The sequence below is a fragment of the Melozone crissalis genome, unplaced genomic scaffold, assembly GCF_028551555.1.
Source record: "Melozone crissalis strain CALT ecotype California unplaced genomic scaffold, PUWL_Pcris_2 ptg000004l_1, whole genome shotgun sequence".
NCBI classification, from domain to species: domain Eukaryota; kingdom Metazoa; phylum Chordata; class Aves; order Passeriformes; family Passerellidae; genus Melozone; species Melozone crissalis.
Genome location: NW_026535782.1, coordinates 8,053,660 through 8,073,778, shown reverse-complemented (window position 1 = coordinate 8,073,778; position 20,119 = coordinate 8,053,660). Strand labels below are relative to the sequence as shown.

General features: G+C 39.8%; 1 protein-coding gene across 1 annotated transcript in view; it reads left to right on the top strand.

Annotated features, from left to right (window-relative positions):
* CERK (ceramide kinase) overlaps positions 1-6,454 on the top strand; it is a 38,681-nt gene extending 32,227 nt beyond the window's left edge. Inside the window, exons 11-13 of the mRNA XM_054273131.1 lie at positions 1,826-2,031; positions 3,978-4,186; positions 5,116-6,454. Coding sequence (XP_054129106.1) covers positions 1,826-2,031; positions 3,978-4,186; positions 5,116-5,215 — 515 coding nt within the window. The 3' untranslated portion in view covers positions 5,216-6,454. The remainder of the gene's footprint in view (positions 1-1,825; positions 2,032-3,977; positions 4,187-5,115) is intronic.
* The last annotated feature ends 13,665 nt before the right edge of the window (positions 6,455-20,119 follow it).

Below are 20,119 nucleotides of genomic sequence, written 5' to 3'. Positions count from 1 at the left end.
TGTCATTCTATAGTCTGACATTTAGATATGTCTCAGCTCTCTTAAGATGCACATTTTGAATCTGATTTAAATTACTTCTTTTGGTAATGTCATGTTTGAAAGCAACATAAAAAGATCAGCAGTAAAGCAAGCAATACTAAAAAGCACTGTGGCAAATTAAGCAAAGATGTTGAATTTAAAAGCCGTGGTTTTTTTCTTGCTATTTCTGATTTGTTTCTCAGGAGGTAAAGGGGATAGTCTAGATGGAAAAATTATGATAAAGTTTTTTGTTTTCCTTAAGTCTTTTGTCACATGGTTTACATGGTTTTTCCTGGAAAATTGTTTTTCTTGTTCTGTTACTAGAGAGTAGATAGTAAGAAGTTTCAATGAATTCCAGAAAACAAGAGAAGTTCAAGGAGTGAACAACTGCAAAATACTTCGGAAACATTTTTTTTTCTTTTTATTTTTCCTGATGCATAGAGCCTGGAACATGTTGATTCAAAATGAATGCATCACAGACTTCAGGTTCAAAATGACCTAGACAATTTTAATAATTATTCTCTAAAGTAAATGTGAAGTTCCTAGAACTGAGACAGTAAGGAATATCAGAATTTCAGGACATACAATATAGAGCATAAACATCATCTGTAATCTCATCAGAAAAGCACCTTGAAAATCACTGTAAGTTAACCAAAATGTGGGGAACTGAATCATGTTAGATGTTGGAGTCTATACCAGTTAACATTCCTCAAAATCTCTACCTTGTATACATAAACAAACTTAAGCATTTTTTGTTCACTCCTTAATTTTACCCCTAATGGCACTTCACTCGTCCCAGTCTTTGAACAGCACGCGTGTCCATAGTCTGTTCTGCACTCATTGCTTCTGTGGAATTGTTCATTTGAAATGAGTCCACTTATATTGGTAGGAGAAAAACAGTGTTATGGCTGCTTTTTGGCTTTTTCTTATTGTGATAAGGAAGACAAATATGCTTAATCTAAAAATAAAAAAGGCATTTTAAATATATTTTATCCATATTCAAGAGAAAACAGTTTTGGCAACAACAACTCTGCATTGCCTGCCAATGCTTCTTTGTTCTAGAAAATTTCTCTGTTTCCTGGTAGTATCAATGCCAGCACACATTCAGTTTTCATGTAGTCTCCAACAGAGTTTCAAGGTATTGAAAAGAGGCTTTGTGTTGTTTTCCAGAAATCTCTGAAGATTTGCACACAGGAACGTTTAACTCTGTTAATAGTTTTAATTTTGGGGCATTTGGAGCTAGAGTGGAAGCAGACTCCTGGTGTGCTGCCTGCTGGTCCTTGCTGCGCCCTGAGTCATCCCTTCCCTTTGACTTTTTAAAAATATTAAGTTGCTGCATTGAGGCAGAAAAGGAATATTACTTCAGAAACCAAATACTAAACTACAAGCCTTGCATCATTGTTTATTTAAGATTAACAAGTTGAAGAGCAGAAATAGAATTTTATAAAGTTAATCCCTCTGAACTTTGACACTACAAGAGTTGTCACTTGCCTGTCTTTTCTTTTCTTATGGCTTTGTAGGTTTCCCCACATAGCACTGATCCTGAATTTGACATGCATATGCCAGAGCAGGCAAGCAGTTATGGGAGGTAGTCACAGTCAGAAGGGAGAAAGCAACTTTCTCTGTTAGAGTATGAAAAAGAGATACTTTAAAATATTATTTTTAAATGTAGTTTATTTTAGAAATTTATTGACAGTACATGAATATGGCCAGGGAAGAATTTTAAGTTGCCATTGATTGCTTTTTAGTGTTCTTGTGAATAGATCAAATGATTACCTGTCTCCATGTCTTTATTGGTGTGTTTCAGAAGGTGAAGAAGAATGGAAGGTTATAAAAGGGAAATTTCTAGCCATCAATGCAGTAAATATGAGCTGTGCCTGTCCACGAAGTCCCAAAGGTCTTTCACCAGCAGCTCATTTGGCAGATGGTTCAGCAGACCTCATCCTAGTTCGGAAATGCTCCAGATTCGATTTTCTACGGTATCTTGTCAGGCACACAAACCAAGATGATCAGGTGTGTATTCCTTTTGACAGTGTCCATCAAAGGTGTAAATATTGGTATTCTTATAGGACAGAAATAATATCTATAAAGCAGGTTTGTTTGGGTTTTGTAAATTTATGCATTTTGCGTGATGCAATCTCAGCATGTGTATCATGGGGAAAAAAAGAAGCTCAAAACACTTTACCAAAGTCAACTCCTTGGCCATAGCATTTTAACAAAATTCCACTTTTGCCATCTGAATTCAGTTTTGTAACATTTTCCGTGTATGTGCTGTTTGAATGATATTTAAAGTTATTTTATCACAACTGTGCCCTCATGTAGTTGTCATGAAAAACTGCTCACGGCATGAGAAACTACTCACAGCATGAATAGTTGAGGTAGATGTGGTGAAGAATCATAAATCACTTTTGAGAACTGTATAAAAATGTGTTTTAGAATTAAGTTACCAGAACTTCAATTTGATTGTAGACTGCAGGCTTTTAGCAGTATTTTACTACATATTAGTGACCAGGATGAGCTTTATGCATTCAGCTTGAAAATTATTTCTTGCATGTGTTGTAGCTGTCAGACAGGAAGATTCATCACTGCTTTGGATTCTAATATCTCTTGAAACCAAGTTATGACTGTGACTACACATATTTAATATTTGTCACAACCTGATTTTATTAACATCTCTGGAAATTACCTGAGCAATGGACTAATGTCAAATCCAGTGCATAAAAGCAATAAAAAATTGCTTTTATCCCATTTTTCTCTGGGATATACTGGTTTTGCTGTGGAGATTAAATGCAAGGTTGTACATATGTCCCAGGTTAGTGTCCACCATAAAAACCCTTCTTGGGAAACCCTTCTTGAAAACTTAAGAAAATGTGGAAGAAAAACCAAAAATAAAAGGATGACTATACATTGCTACAGATTGGTTTTCACATTTGCTTCCCTGTCATTCCCTTCCTGTAGACACACACAGACATACTCCATGGCCTTTGCTAAGTGACCTGTCTGTATTCCATGCAGCTTGCTGAATAGTTAGCTCTGTATCTGTTAGGTTGCTTTTAGGGCTGATGGAGGCATCCTCTAATGTATTGTTGCTTCAATTGATGATTCCTGTATTAAAGCATTTGTTCAATATTGTAGTGTAAATCTGCAGCCTTCTAAGTGACCTGCTTTTCCTAGCTGAATTAACTAGTTATAATTATTCCTAGTTTTTTGGAATGTAATGGGAATGGCAGGTGGGAACACCCAGGTGTGTCTCCTGAAGGGGGCAGGTGTGACACTGCTCCCTGTAAGACTGTGGATCTGTTGCATCATTTTGCATCATATGCAGGGTCTGGGACCCCTTTGAGGCAGCCTTTGATGGGCCATGACACCCCCTCTGCTGTCCCTCATGTGGATGTCCCTTGGATGTGCCTTTCTAGGGTACAGGCCCCTGGAGCTCCTCTGCACAGCAGAGGATGGGCATTCACTGCTTCTGACCAGAGGCTTTTTCAGCGCACACCCAGATCCTCTCCTCCTCTCTGCTTTGATGTGGGTCTGGTGAGCCTGGCAAGTGATAGCCCGGGGCTGTGGTCTCCACCCCAAAGATGCTGGGCATAATCCTCCTGTGCATGTATTCTGCTACCCCAGCCCAGACCTGAGTCTCTTATCTCCATCAGCTTGCAGTCCAGGGCCACAGTCAGGAGGCAAATCCAGGGTAGGATGGTCTTCCATGCAGCTTTTCTTACACCATTTTGCTGTAAAAGGCATTATACAGTGACCATTGAGAAGTAAGGTTTCATTTTCTCTTTGTATTTTTTTTGACTTGTGCAGTTTTTCAAAAGCAAGTATCACTTTATACTCAGGTAAGCTTCTCTAGAAAATTGGAGTGGACAGACTTTCCTGGAGTACAAAATACTGAGTGGCTTTACACATCAAATATATTTAATTATAATGGCCTGATTTGCCTTTTTTTTTTCTTGTAGTTTGACTTTCCATTTGTAGACGTTTATCGGGTTAAGTGTTTTCAATTTACATCAAAGCTTTCAGAAGACAATGAAAGCAATGTCTTGGACATTGGAAAGAAACGTTTTGGCCAGTTCTGCAGAGATCATCCAGCCTGTTGCTGTAATATTGTTAATAGCACCTGGAATTGTGATGGAGAAACTCTGGATAGTTCAGCAATTGAAGTGAGGTGAGCATTGATTTTTCTGTCTATACAGCAGAACACATTAAGCCTTCTCATTGATTTTAAAGATGCTTATAAAGGCATCCCAAAAAGATGCCTGTGCATAGCAAGTTTGAGTCTTCTGATAATAAACCTAAATATTTTTGTTACCATTTTGAATCCTTTCCAGAGAATACTGCAGCCATGTATGTTGTAAATGATCACTCTGAGTGAGATGGATGATCCTACCTTTGCAGTCATACTTACTTCTTAGGAACTGTTATTGTGTGTTTTAAGTGCTGAAAGTGAAGATGATGTTGGAAGGATTCTTTTTAAATGCATGGAATGCCTCATTGCTCTGAGCAATAGCTTTTCCTATTTGCTTAAGTAAACATCTTTGCCTGACAGAAATACTGTGTCCCATACTTTGTGGTTTTTTTGCACACAGCACAGTCTTATCTCCAGTCTTCACGTATGGAGAAAGAATTTTGCAGTTGTGCAAATAATCAAATTAGAAAACAAGTTTGTGAAATTTGAAAGGGTTTTTTGGTTAGTTTTTGTTGTTGTTGTTGTTGTTTGGATTAGTTTTGGTTCCTTGTTTTGTTTGTTGTTTTAGAACAAAGGGAGCCAAACCCATAATATTTACATACAAGTGTTAAAATATAATCCCTTAGCAGTCCAAAGGGGAGTTTTATAAATGCTGTATATTATACAAGATTTACTCATCTAGGTGCCCAAAGAACTTGTTGTGTGGACAAGGGGCATAAAAGAGGACACATGAAAGCATCCAGCCCTCTTAGCAGGGAAGGATTGTAACTAAAATGAGGGCGTGGTTTCTGCAGTCAGGAGTAAGAAACTTTGTCCAGCTGTTTGAAATTAATTGACTATTAGAATTAAATTACTATAATTTAAAATGTTGTACCCATTTATTTCTTACTATTTTCTGTATTTTTCAGGGTTCACTGCCAGTTAATGAAACTGTTTGCAAGGGGAATTGAGGAAGACTGTAAAGATGAAGCTGCCCACAGCCAGAGTAGCATTGAACAATTAGTATAGACATTGTTCCTCCAATGAGGAGGAGAAAAAATAAAAGCTCAAGGAAATTGAGTAAATATGCATTTTAGTCAAATTGACAAGTATTTTAAACTTCTAGATTTTTTTTTATGGCTTCACTATAATTTTAGACATCTTACTATATTGTGTCTTTTTTTTAAAAAACATTGTAATCATTAAAATATATTGCAGCAATGTAATCTGTTATGTTAGAAAAGATGAGATTGGCTTATATCTGTGTATTCATGATGACTGATAAATTCTCTTTGCTTTTCTAGAGAGCTAATTTAGTAGTTGTGTTGCAATAATATCTAAATGTTATGAAACATTGGACTTCCCACTGGCACCAAGATAATACATTTTCCGTGTCTGAGAAGATGTTTTCTGCTGGGAGTGTTATGTAATTTGTGTGGCTTAAATGCTGGACAACATTGTTGTAATTTGCTTTTTTTTTTAGTTAAAATATTTCATTTTGTAATTCTGACAATACCTTGCAACTTATCAATGCAATTCAAACACACATTCCTGGCTTTAAGTAATAACAATAGTAGTATACAGATATTTGAAAAATAAAAGCACAACTATATACAGGTCACACCTCATCCTATATATTCTGTCTTTGAAGGTTTCCTTGCATCATGCTTTTTGGGATTATAAAAAGTATTATGACTGTTTGGATGATACCAAATACGACACAGTGCAACTGAAAAGTCTTGCAAGCAAATTGCAGGAGTACTTGTATGATATCAGGAAGGCACAGGAAAGGAAAATATAAATAAGTTCTCAAACACCAGCAAGTTTTAGGTTTTAATAATATCTGATATTAACATACTAAAAGCTTCCCTCTTCACAATTCTCTGAACATTCTACTCCATGTGTTAAAATGTCTTTGCAAAATAAGATGTTGAAGTGTTAAGTTTAGAAGTATGATCTGATGATTCTTAAAATCCTTAAAATAATTTAACTAAATATGAAACAAAATAATTTGCTTTGTGAAGCCAAGGGAAGAAACTGGCATCTGACAAATCATGAATTCACTGTGCTGATTTGTTTTTATAACAAAAAACATGAGACTGTCATATAGAGCTATGGAGTGATTATTTAAGTTGTATATAGTGTTTGTGTATTGTGGCACATATGTTTTGTGTCCAGGGTTGGGGCTAAATTTTGCTCTTCTTGTACAGGGTTATTCCTGTGTGAGGACAGAAGTTAGCCCCTGTTCTATTTTATCTTTATAAAGTGTTTCTTAAGTTCAAAGTTCTCTTTAAAACTGACTTCATCTGAGGTTTTTTTCTGTCCAAACAGCTGATGATTCTGTATTCATGTATATTTATTGATACTTCTGTCATCTAGTTTTTGTTAGTTTCATGTCTCTCATATATGTGATTAATGTAAGCCATGGTAATTGGTCATTTCATTACTGAAGCACTTGAATATTATTATAAATGGCAGGTTATTTTTTTCCTATTGAAGTTATTTACATTCCAGTTTTGTGTATTGTCACAATTGTGTTCTATATCTTTGCTACAAGTATTATTCATATTGCTCTATATGAAAAAAAGCACTTGCAAATTATATTTGCCTCAAGTACAATCATACAAAGTTTAGGATCTTTATTTTGTTATATAGTATTTCAGGAAAATACTTGAATACTTTTCCAAAACTACTGTTCTTTGCTTTCGTTATTACTGCAATGAGTTGAAATGTTGATTCATCCAATGTTTTTCTGACACTTCTAACACAGGTGTTACATATATTGTATTTTTAAAGCCATGTTTAATAAGTGAAATAGGTACTTTTGAATTAACATACCATTGAAAATGAAATTATGCAGTTCTACAAATGTGAATATTTTTTGAAAGTGTAATTTGTTAAAAAATGTCTATGGTTATTGTGGTTAATCCATGAATATTGTGAGAGTACCCAGACTTTGAAGTTACAGTAATTCATGTGCAGGAGGTAATGGTGCACACTCAGCTTACCAACAGTGAGGGAGCTGGAGGCATTGCAGCTATCCAGAGCACATTCTCATCAATGAGAACTGGAATAAATACTAACCAGCTCTTTCCATCAGTTTACTAGCAAGTCATGAGACCCCTACTTGAAAAATGGAGACTTAATCTCATAGTGAATGTATATTGAAATGCTTTGAATATTTGAGTATCTGCAACTGAGTGCTTGGTGTTTCCAAAGAAAGCCACAGTGAAGGTCTCCTTTCTGAGAAAAAGCCACCAGAGAAGGATGAAAGATCATTGTGTAGTATGGTAAGGAAGTGTGAAGTAAACAATAAAGGTATTGCAACATAATAAAATTTAAAGGTCATAGGTAATAGAAAAGCTGCATAGTTGCATTTGAATAATTGTATTTGTAGCATATTAAAGTAGCAAAGCACCATATGTGAGTTGTACGACATGTCCAGTTTATTTTTAAGAGAGCTGTGTAAGTAATTTTCTTACATTTTAATTCTAGGGATTTTTTTTCTCCGAATGTAATCTTAGTATGGAAATTATGTATAGGAAAACCAGCTTTGATTTTTCTTTTTTCCCAATCTTGCTGGCTTCAAGATTAGAAAATGTGTTCTGTTTTATGACGCTAGGGCATTTCATTAAAGAAATAAAACTGCGTTGTACGACAGCACATTGGTGTTCTTCTTTTCACAACTTAATTTGAAAAAAAATCTCACTTTGACAGAAATCTGGCAGTAGTATGCTTAATGTAACCACTGTGAGCAGATCAAACAAAGCGAAGATCAAACAGAGGGAAGCAATTCATAACCTTCCAGTTGGGTTGATGACAGTTTTGTGGCAAGTGTGAGTGAACAAACACTGAGAATGGAGGAAAGCAGCTAGTGAAGCTGGACTGAGGCTAATACTAAGCAACTCTACAAGGGTAAACTGAATATGAAACTTACTATAATGCAGGTATTTAGAGTTGTAATTGCTGTAGAAATAAAAGAAACTGGTGTTCTAAGATGCATAAATATGTATAATACTATAAATAGTATAAATAGTGTGGTAAATGGAGGGGGGATCTAGAGTTTTGTTGCAATAATTGCCACAGATGAAGTATGTATTCTAAGTAAAACATGTTCATTGTAGATAAACAGTGGACACAGAAAGAGAACATGCTTTTCAGCACTGCAGACACTTCTGCTTTTGAAATGTAGTGTTTTTGTGTGGCAAGGCTTTGGGGGATGCAGGGGGGACTTATGGCTGAAGGCAGCAGAAGATGTCCCCATGTCAGACAATCATTTCTCCAGCCAGCTCCAAGATGGACCTGCCACTGGCCAAAGCTGAGCTCATGGGATGGCTTTGCTAAGAACTTCTGTGATAAATAAGAAAGGGTAAAAAGTGCTGCTTAACAGCTGTGAAAGGAGTGAATGGAAAATAAACAACCTGCAGACATTTAAGGTCAGTGAAAAAGGGGAAGGAGGTGCTCCAGGCGCCAGATGAGATTGCCCTGCAGCCTGTGGAGCACCTCACACTGGAGCCAGGTGGATGTGCCCCCAGGAAAACTGCAACTCATGGAGGGCCATGCTGGAGCAAGTTTCCTGGCAGGGGCTGCAGCCATGGAGAGGAGCACATACATGAGCAGGTATTTTTCACATGAACTGTGGACCGTGAGGGATGCTTTCCCCCTCAGAAAGGAGAAAGAAGTAAAGTGTTGAACTCACTAAAACCCCCACTTCTCCATCTCCCTGCACTGCTCAAGGCAGAGGGATGAGGTAGAAGAGTCAGATGTAAAGTTGAGCATAGGAATGGAGCAGAGAGGGAGGAGAGGAGGTGTTGCATTTAGGTTTGGGTATATTTGTCTTACTCCAGGATTAATTGGCAGTAAATTATATTAATTTTCCCCAAGATGACTTTGTTTTGCCCCTGACTGTAATTGCTGAGGGGCCTCCCTGTCCTTAGCTTAACCCCTAAGCTATTCAATCATTCTTTACCCTGTCCCGAGGAGGATTATCTAGAATCAGAAATTTCTCTTGCAAGAAACATGTCTTGCAATTCCAGTATTAGAATAATAGGACACCTTTTAGGTTGGAAAAGACCTTTAATATCATAAAGTCTGATCCTTAAACCAGCACTGCCAGGTCCACCACTAAACCATGTCCCTAAGGGCCACATCTATGTGTCTTTTAATTACCTCCAGGGATGCTTCTCAGCCACTTCCCTGGACAGCCTTTTCCAATTCTTGATAAACCTTTCCATGAAAAAGTTTTTCCTAATACTGAGTCTAAACCTCCTCTGACACAACTTCATAGGAACTTGGATTGGAAGAGACTTCAAAGATCAGCTTGACTCTAAAGCTCACATTGGCCTCAAGTTGAGGCCATTTCCTCTATTTCCTCTTGTTCTATTGCTTTTTTACAGAAAAGAAGACTGACCCCCACCTGGCTACAAGCTCTTCTCAGGTAGTTGTAGAGTGTAATAAGATCTCCTCTGAGCCTCCTTTTCTCCAGAATAAACACTCCCAGCTCCCTCAGCAGCCCTCACCAGACTTGCACTCCAGACATGTCCCCCAGCTCTCTGGACATGGTCCAGCCCCTCTTCTAATGAGGGGCCCAGAACTGAACACAGAATTCCTTTCCCTAGAATTTCTGCCTCAACCTCTGTGAAGTAAATGAATAATAGGAGTTCATTTTTATTCTCATTAGTGACTTTGTTCTTATTTCAACTTTTCAGCAGGAGAGTGAAGTAATTTAATAGATTCTAACTGGTGTTTAAGTTGCAGTAAATGAGTTCTGTCCATAATGAAGGACCAGTCTTCCCAGACTTTTCTTACCCATGTGATCTACATCTCACAAAGGCTTATGCATGTTCTTAATTAATACATGACTAGTCCAATTAATTAGAAGGGGGTGGGACGTTCATTCTTCAGTCATGCCTTTCAAATACTCTGCAATGAGGGGATTAACTATTTTTTTAGTCAGTTTCCTGCTGTTGAGAAATTATTCCTGATATGTACCTACCAAAATTGCCAATGAGGTTGTCTTCAAAAAATGTTAGCTCCTTTGTGACTCTTGCATGTCTGAAAAGATTATTTGTTCTTATTGGTAGCAATTTTACCTAAAGTGCAATTTTCTGGCTTATTTTATAGAAATATTCCAGCAACAAATAAAATTTACAGGCTTTTAATATTTTTTTTTCAATATTTCAATAGTATAGGACAGGAAAAATAAAAGTAGAAAAATAATTATTCATAAAGGTAAAACACTGAACAAATAACAGAAGTGATGCAAATTTAAAAATCCATGACAACTGAATTCTGGAAAGGATGAAAGAGATCAACTGCAAAATAAATATTAAAAAAAAAGAAAAAATAAAACAAAATACAAATCTTTTTCCCATTTTTTTCTGCTGGGAAGCTTTGCCTGGGTACATGTACCATAACTGCACAGTAAAGCTAGCTCTAAAGGTTTGAGTAGATTGCTAGAAGTTTGACTATTTACAACTGGTAGAGAGAATAAAAGCTTCATCACTGTTATGAAGACATATTTCTAAAAAAATGCTGTGTCACCCTCTGTATTTCCACTCACAAACTTTACCATAACAGCAGCACAGCTAGAAGAGCTGCTAAAGGAGAACTGTAAAAGCAGCTTCATAGTTTCCTGAAGCAATGTGAAACATTCTGAAATAACTGTTCAATTTAATCTCCCAAATATTGTTTTTCATGTTAATATTTAGCAGCTGTATTTTAGGAAAGGGGAGTTTGGACAAGAAGAAATGCTAGGTTAGTGTTTCAATGCTGCTGAAGTCAAGGTGGTGGGATAGCAACTCACCCCAGCCAAGGATCTGTCCCATAGGTCTTGTAACATCAGGGGAAGTCCCCACAGAAAATTCTTCCCTATGAAATACCTGTACAGTTCCTAGAACATGTTTGTGTAATCTGTTCTTCTGAGCTTTCAAGTGGTGGATATTCAGCAAACCCAATTAGCTTATCAAAAGAGATTTCTTAAAGACTGTGAGTTAGAAACTCTTGGTCACTCACTTAGCTGAGTCTCCCTTGCTGTATTTACACGTGGGCACAGAGAGGAGCTTGTAGCCTTTGGGGAATTCACTCCCTGGGCTATTCTGTTGGCTCTCAGTCTCCTGTTCTTTGCCTAGACAGTATTACTATTCAGACAGAGAAGGAAAAACCCTGCAATATTCAAGTAGTTATTGATAAGAAAAACCACTTGAAGCTGATTTTTGTTTACCACCAAAGAAGGGGCTCTGTATAAGAGAGCTGGTACTGACAGGGCTGCTCTAGAATGAGCAACTGCATAAAGTCTTCAATCAAATCAATTTCTGTTTAGTACCTAGATACCATGCTTTCACAGAATGCTGTTTAAAGCTCTGATGGATGCATTTAAGGTAGACATTTCCCCTCAGCAATGCCTATCAGATCAACAACTGCTCTGAGGATTGCTCTGCTGGTAGATGCTGCCCTGCCCTTAGACCAAAGAACAACCCAATAAATAGCTCTCAGATAGTTGGAGCCTCTTATTTCTATTGTGTCTCAGAGTGTTTGAATTTTCTATGGAAAACAGGCAAAACCTGAACACCTGGATGTTGCTGTGGTTGTAATTTTCTAGTAAGGACTTTCAGAAAATCCTCAACACATTGGTAGTAGGGTTGGGAAAGAGTAAACATAGGCATATTCTTTTACCAGAACAGCAGGTAATATTATTTGTTCTCCTCTGTTTTCAGGCAAAGCTTTGAGCCAAAAGAATTTCTATTTTTGCTGCATTAAAGACTTTACAGACTTAGTGGAAGAAAGTGAGGTGGGGAAGAAGCACAAGGTTGCTACTTCCTGTGCTCAGGGAGTCCATCCCGAAGCTTTTGTGGTGGGAACACCAGGCACTAATGCATGGACCAGTGCAGAAGAGGGATGCAGTGAGCAGGAATATCCAAAGATCACTGGCTATGCAGACTTGGTAGTCCAAACTCACCCACACAGTCAATAAAGCACTGTACCTGTGTCAATTGCTCAGATTTGGGACTGAAGACCATTGCTGTCTGCCCTGCCTTCATTTGTTGGAGGAAATGTCACTGGTTTGGGATAAATCTGTCCTGTAACACTGCTATAAGAAAGCACAGCAGGAAATTATTAGCAAAAGTGACTCAGTTCAGTGTTTTCACTGGAGCTGAAATAGAGGAAAAAGGAGGTCAAGAAAGAGTTGTTGATTCACACTGCCCTTACTGAAGTAACTCAACACAATGCACCTCACATTGCACATGCAAGGGGAGTGGGAGGCTGTGGCTGCTTGCATGAGTTTCTACCAGGAGTTCTGGTTTCTACCTTCCAACAAAGCTACTGAGATACCATAATTCTGTTCTCCACTTGGCATGGGCAGTGGTAAAGGGAGTGAATGTTATTCCCATTTAAAGGCACAAATTCTCTTTTTGAGCTTGAATTCTCTTCAGTTCCAGGACACTGCATACATCCTGCAGTAGTGACAGACAGAGCTTCCTGTGGAATGGAAAATGCCTTCCTATACTGTTAATGCAAGATCAGTGGAAAGAACTACAGTTACTGGGGTTTTTGTGTTTTTCATGAAGCCACTCAGGTGGGGATGCAACTCTGCTGTATTCAGAAAGATTGAGCGACTCACATTGGGCCATAATGACCCCTGCTGTGCCCTTCTTTCTGACGTCCACTGATGCCTTTGACAATACCAACAGTCTGTGGGCCACGTGAAGGTGTAATCAGCTGACATCCATCAGGAAATGAGGTGGGTATTATCTTTGAGTTGGGGCCTCGGACATTTTAGCAGAAGGGTTCATATTGTTGATGACTATGCAGCTGTTGTCTTTCATACACATTGAAATGTGTGCTGGGAACCCAGGAGGAAGAGGTGAGTATCTCCATGGGTGGGCAGCTGCTGTGGGTGAGCTGGGTGACCTGTGGCCCTCAGGAGCACCAACACGGAGCATTGGTGGCAAAGGAGCTCGTGCTAGGATGTGCACAGCATTGGTGGCTCTGACACAAGCCATGCTCTGCCTCTTGAATGCAGATGTGACACTGGGAGCAACAACCAATAGGGACAGACAGAACAGCTCCTAGGAAACAAAATAGAGGGCAGAGATGGTGTTAATGGACTGGTGACTGTGCAGTGCAGGGCAACAGAGACATTACAGGGTCTGTAATGGACTGGTGACTGCACTGCAGGGCAACAGAGACATTACAACGTCTGCAATGGACTGGTGACTGTGCACTGCAGGGCAACAGAGACATTACAGTGTCTGCAATGGACTGGTGACTGCACTGCAGAGCAACAGAGACATTACAATGTCTGTAATGGACTGGTGACTGCACTGCAGAGCAACAGAGACATTACAGTGTCTGCAATGGACTGGTGACTGTGCACTGCAGAGCAACAGAGACATTGCAGTGTCTGCAATGGACTGGTGACTGTGCACTGCAGGGCAACAGAGACATTACAGTGTCTGTAATGGACTGGTGACTGTGCAGTACAGTGCAACAGAGACATTGCAGTGTCTGTAATGGACTGGTGACTGTGCACTGCAGTGCAACAGAGCTGCAGGGGCTGAGCACAGGCAGCTCCCTGAAAGCAGTGAGGCCTGGAAGCCAGTGCACTGGCAAGTCAGGTCTTGATCTACAAATAAAGCATTTGTAGGTGGATATGTTGTACTAGAGAGGCTGAAAAGTCCTGATGCAAGTCCTGGATTACTAAGCCATAGTAAGCCTGATCTCTCGAGTGGTGGCCTCCAGCAAGTTACTGATGCTCCATTGTTTAGGTAATGGCTTGGGCAGCATGGCTTCTGAGATGCTGTGGTGGCTTTTCCACCTGCCCACAGCTCTCTCCAAGCTCCTGTTTGCTAATTTGCCTTTCTCTTCTCACAGCCAGCTAGGCCTTGAGGAGAAGCCATATGAGGAGTGGCTGAGGTCACTGGGTCTGTTCAGCCTGGAGAAGACTGAGGGGAGACCTCACTGCAGTTACAGCTCCCTCATGAGGGGAGGAGGAGGGGATCAGGAGGTCCTGATCTCTTCTCTGTGGTGACCAGTGACAGGACCTGAGGGAGTGGCCTGAAGTTGTGTTGGGGGAGGTTTAGGTTGAATATTAGAAAGAAGTTCTTCACCCAGAGGTTATTTGGGCACTGGAACAGGCTCCCCAGGGCAGTGGTCACAGCACCAGCCTGACAGAGCTCAATGCTCTTGGGCACATGGGGTGACTTGCAGGGATGGTGCTGTGCAGGGCCAGGAGTTGGACTTGATGATCCTTGTGAGTCCCTTCCAACCCAGCATATTCTATGATTCTGTGAGTACTAGCCTGTTAAAACCTCCCAATGAGCAGGAAGAATACTGACACTGAAAGGTTGTTGCATCATGACCTTTTTCACAGGGCAGCAGGGCCTATGGGGTGCATATGAATTCAGGTGGAAGAGCATAGCCTTGTCATTTGTGTTTGTGTCACATGCCAGGTGACACGGATGTGTCATGGAGAGAACTGGTACAGTGAATTGAGTGACTGAAGAGCAGCCCTACTGCTGCCACTCCTGTGGTACAGCATATTTTTGACTGTGAATATTTGGGAGCAATTTGACATGCTGAAATAATTGTGACAAAGTGTATTTATTTTTGAGGCCTCTTCATGCCGGTCCACTGGAAGACATGCCTGCATTCTTGGATGTAGTCTGAGGCTTGTAAATAACATCAAATATTTTGCTGTAACCTCATTTTTCTCTGTTCAAGGACCTGTCAAGATCTTGTTTTCCCATCTTGGCTGACACTGCCGACACAGTGGTGTCAGCACAGAGAAGGCTCTTGCCAGCCTGAGCAATGCTAAACATCTGTGAACAGCACAGAGCTCAGATGTCACTGCCTGGCCTGCCTTGGTACAGACGTGTCAGGGGAAAAAGGCTCAGTGCGTGCTGAGGCTAAAGGATAACCCTTGGAAATGACACATCCACAGAAAACTGCACACACTCGAGTTTTGCCTTTGGGTAGGAGCAGATTATTTTGCATACAAATATGAGCGGATGGAGACAGCACAGAGAACTCTGCCTATGGCTCTCCCATGTGCACTGATTGAATCTCTGAATGTGCAGTCTGCAGTTACCATATCGGAAATATTGCCACTATCTTTCAATAAGGGAAGAAATATAGCTTTGTTTTGCTTTTGGAGTATTTGTATTACAAATGAGTGCCTATAATCTAGGAAAACAAAAGATTGTTTTTCAGTAAAACATCGAACAATGCCATTAGATGCAGTTATATACGTCACTTCTTTTTCCACACCCTAAGATGCAGTGGAGAGTTCTAAAGTTTAAATAATTTTATTATAAGAAACCTTCTGGTACTGTTTAATAATTCTGCATGTTAGCATAAATACTTTTAAATCTACCTTGCTGCAGTGACTGCTATTCAGAGTTTTAAGTCTGACCTTATCCTGCAGCTCCCTCTACTGAAAATTAGTTCTCTTGAAAATAACTCCACATTTCAAAATACAGCGCTCATTTTTAAGGTAGTCTGGCAACTCCATTTCCTATGGCTCCCTACAGATGAGATTTGCAGTAATGTTATTTCAGTTCAAATTGCATGTCACTTCACACTAGTGATTTCTGCTTTTAATTTTCTTTACAGGATTCAATGTGATCAAACAATGATAGATGCTATGTAGTTGCTTTTCTTCTCAAAGAACTGAACAATTTGAACTATGTCTTTCTTAATAAGGGACAGAAACACCTCAAGCAGGGGAAAGGTACAATCATAAATTTTAGCATCTGGGACCCTTGCTCATATAGCAACTTTCTCAACTCAGCTGAATTTGCCTGTGTTGCAAGTGTCTTGGGCACACTATTAAAGATGGCTTAAATATTTGTTTCCACCAGGTCCCAGGTAGTTCTAGTTCTCACTTTGCTCTGCCCTAAGCAAGTGTGGACAAGTGTCATAAATAGAGAAAATCAGCTGCAATATCTGCTAGGCAGAGATCCTGCAAGGACAGACCAGATGTTGTCATTTCCAGTCAGCACCATGTGGTGTATGGGAGGTGGGAACAAACCTGACTGGATCTGCTGTGGTTTTTCTTTCCTTGCCAGTTCCTGACTCAGCCCTGTTTGCTCCTTTTATGGCCATAGCAGTATTTCTGAGCACTCCTGGTCTCCTCCAGCTTTTCCATTTCCTCATTGCTGTCCTGACTTTTCACTATTCCCATTTCTTTGTTTCACTGGCCCTTTCTGGAGTTCAAGCACGGTACCTGTATTACTGGCCAGATAATCCTGCTCTCTGTTCTTTTTGTCTCCTTTTCTCCACCTTTGCACTCCCTCAGTCTGGCTGCCTGCTGCTCTACCTCACAGGCAATCAAGCTCTTCTCTATGTTGTTTCTCTTCTAGAACTCTTCTGTTTGATTTTGTGATACAGACATATATCTGAAATGAGGGACTCATTTACTTGTACATCTCTGAGAAAAGATGTTTGACATCTGGACATGTCTTTGGGCACCTGAGGGTTTTTCACCTTATGATATATCCAAGCCACACTGATCAGCTTTGGGTTTGTGGCTTTGTGAGTATTTTTCTGTCTGAGCATTTGAAAATTCTCCAAAACTCCTTTTATCAAAGGGAAATGCTGATGTATAATAAATGACTAAAAATAGCAATAGGAAATTATTATTTGTTATATATAGCTCAATTGCAAATAAGTGCATGTTCCTCAAGGGAGCATTTAAAAACCAAGTACCACTGATATGAGGCTACTTAACATCACCACTGGGGTAAGGCACTGTCATGTTCACACTTCTTTTCTGTCTAAAACACTAGGTAAAAGGAGCACATTGCTGTGAACCGTGAGCTTTTCTTATTTATTTCTACATTAAAACATATCTCCAAGGAAACAGAACTGCTGTGAGGCACTGCTAAGGTGTTTGTTCCCTCTCTTAACTTTCCTACAACCATCTTTATTGAAAGCCTTAAAAAAAAAAATGATTTCTTTAGCATGTACAAGTATGAACAATATGAATGTCAATATTTATGCTCTACATATTTTTTCCTCTATAGTAGAGCAATGATATATGTGTAAGAGCAATTTTGCAGAAAATAAGGTGGAGTGATTTCAGGACAAATGTTCCTTGCATTTCTTACTATGAGCTGGCTTGTTTACAGTGGGATCCATAATCCACACAACACTGGATTGGAGTGCATCCATCCTAATGCTTGTAACTGGCTTTCATCAGAAGCCATAAGCTGGAAAATGGCTGTTCCCATGGCTGAAAAGGCTGTGTAGTCTGTGTTCCTGTGGGCACCTTTCAATTCAGGAGGATTAAGATCTCTGGGGCCTGTAGTGGAAAATGATAAAACAGAACACAAATCTACTGAAAAGGTAGCAGGAGAAGTTACCAATCCCTGGAGGGAGCAGAGGAGGAATACAGAGCAGAGCAAACTGCAAGCTGAAGCCAGACCTCTGCAAGCTGAGGTATCCCAGGTCAGGTTACAGGCTGAGCCCGAGTCTCAGCCAGGGGCATGCTGATTACAAAATGCAAACTGACTGTGCTTTGGAGCCTTTGGCATGTGACCATTCCTCCTCAACAGCCCTACAGAAATGTTTTGAAATCAGCTGTCCCTCAACAGAGCCTTTGGCTGTCAGTACCTTGCTGAATGCCAGAGGGTTTCCTCCTCTTCTGAAGGGCAAAGGGACAAGACATGAATGGCGGGTCAGCAATGTCCTCAGCTGATGGAAATCATCTCCTTTGACCTTTAATAGAGCCACATCAGTTTACCACAGATGAAAACCTGCTGCTCTGCCTAGCTAATATGTATGTTAAATACAAGCACATAGCAGGAAGTATTGCACTGAAAATCTGAACAGACTTTGCACCCAAGGGATGACCTCTGAAATTGTGCTCTGTCAGCTCTAGTAATGAAGTAACTTTTTATTCTAATTCAGTGCACTCTGAACCAGAGGAACTAGACTAATAGGAATGTTAGGTTTATTTCCAGCTGAGTTTTGAGTAAGGCAAATTTGCATTTTCTATTGGATACACAAGGCCATCTAAACAGAGGAGAGGAGAAGACAGTCTATTGACATTATGTAAAGGCGGCATATCAGTTTAAAGGGTTCTGTTTGCCTAGAAGAGTGTGAAGGAGACTGTTTAATTACCTGTCTAGGGTTGACAAAGATAAACACCCTGTTATTATTCTATGTATTTGCTTGTAACTCAATTAAGGATGTGTACTTAATTGTATCACCAATATAAAGAAATAAGTGTTAAGGTGTTTTGAAAGCTAGAGGAAATGAGATGTCCCTCAAGAAACATGAAAGGTCAGGGAGTAGAGAAGGCAAGGAAGCATAAAATTATGGCATTGGTATTCAGCTAAGATCAGAAGTGAAGGGCTGTGTTATCTGAATTCCCAATTGTAAGGTTGAATTGTGGAGTTAGCAGAAAAAGCAGAACAACACAGCACAGCAGAACGAACTAAATCAAACACGTCCAGCTATTCTGACAGTGGAAAGGAGAGCTTATGTTCTCAAGTTATTTCAGTAACATTGAATCATCCCTGACATATCTACAATATTTGCTGTCTTCTGTGTACAACACTCTTGAATGATAACATTTAACACATGGCACTGAGTGATCAGCTTGTTTCATTTTTCTGTTTCCCCATATTAATTTTAATTCCCACATTTAATTCCCCATTAAAAATAGAGAAACAACCAAGGAGATGAGTTTAGGTGTTTTTTTCTCAAATTTAAGATTAATACACAGAGCTGTTTGATCATTTTCATATGTGTCCCTTCTAACATGCTTACTCTTTAGCATGGATTACGACAGCATATACCACATAAACAAAACTGGCTCAGCCCCACCTTCACCTGATGACCTTATCATTTTGCACAGCGAGCAGAGAGGAGCAGGATGAATTTCCCCACAGAGGTGCATTCTCTGGAATTGTGGCTCTCAGGAACCTGCTGTTCCTGCCAGCCCCAGCACAGAGGTGTGGTTCTGGCCAGCCATGACCAAGGCAGTGAGAGGAGGGCTGATGCAACACCACAGCAAAGCACAGCCAGGGGCTGGCCCTGTTGTGTGGCCCCCAGCAGGACAGGCAGTGCCAGACCAGGACCCATCACTGCACCCCAAGCTGCTGTTTTAGGAGCAGGCTCAGAAGAGTAAGTCATTGGGTGGCTTCTCACTGTTCCTGACTCTCTCTGTGGAATCCAGTGTTCTCATTGGTGCCGGTCTGAGAAGGGCAGGCAGCAGTCAGGGGACACCACTTGGCCTTGTTGGGTGGGATATGGCACTTCTGGGATGCTCCAACAGCAGAGAACTGAGAGAAACAACTTTCCCTTCTTCTCCCCTGTCAGTAAAATATCTCTGTCTAATCTTCCTTGTGACACACCTGACAATATAAACACGTTCTTTGTAACCCCAGGAGGCTTTTCCAGCTGCAATTTATCATTGAAATAGTTTGATTAAACTAATTTTGCTCTTTACAATTTTTTTTTCCCCAAATTACCTCAGCACTTTCAGAGGAAAATGTGTGGGTTTTTAATCAATCTGACAGCTGATTGTTTTGAGGTTTTTTTTACAGCATCTGACACAGCTGACACCACTGTTTTTATCATAAATATCTGCCACATTAGTTTAAAATGGTGATTAAAGCTGCTCCACATGCTGCTGGCAAGGCAGCTGGACCTGCACAAATTACAATAATAACCACAGAAGCTCCTTCCTGAGAAGAGTGCTGTTTCTCTAGTCGTGTCAGACAAGTGCTGCCTTTTAAGAATGATTGCTCTGCACTAAATGACATTTTTGGCTTTCTCTTAGAAAAGTAAGTTATTTATTTTCCTGTGATTATAACTAAAGAACACTATCATCCCTAGAGAACAATTTTGTTTTTCAGCACTGGAGCAATTACTTTCAGCTGTATCAAGTGCCTGAAGTATAAAAGTCTGTGGTTTCATGGGTTT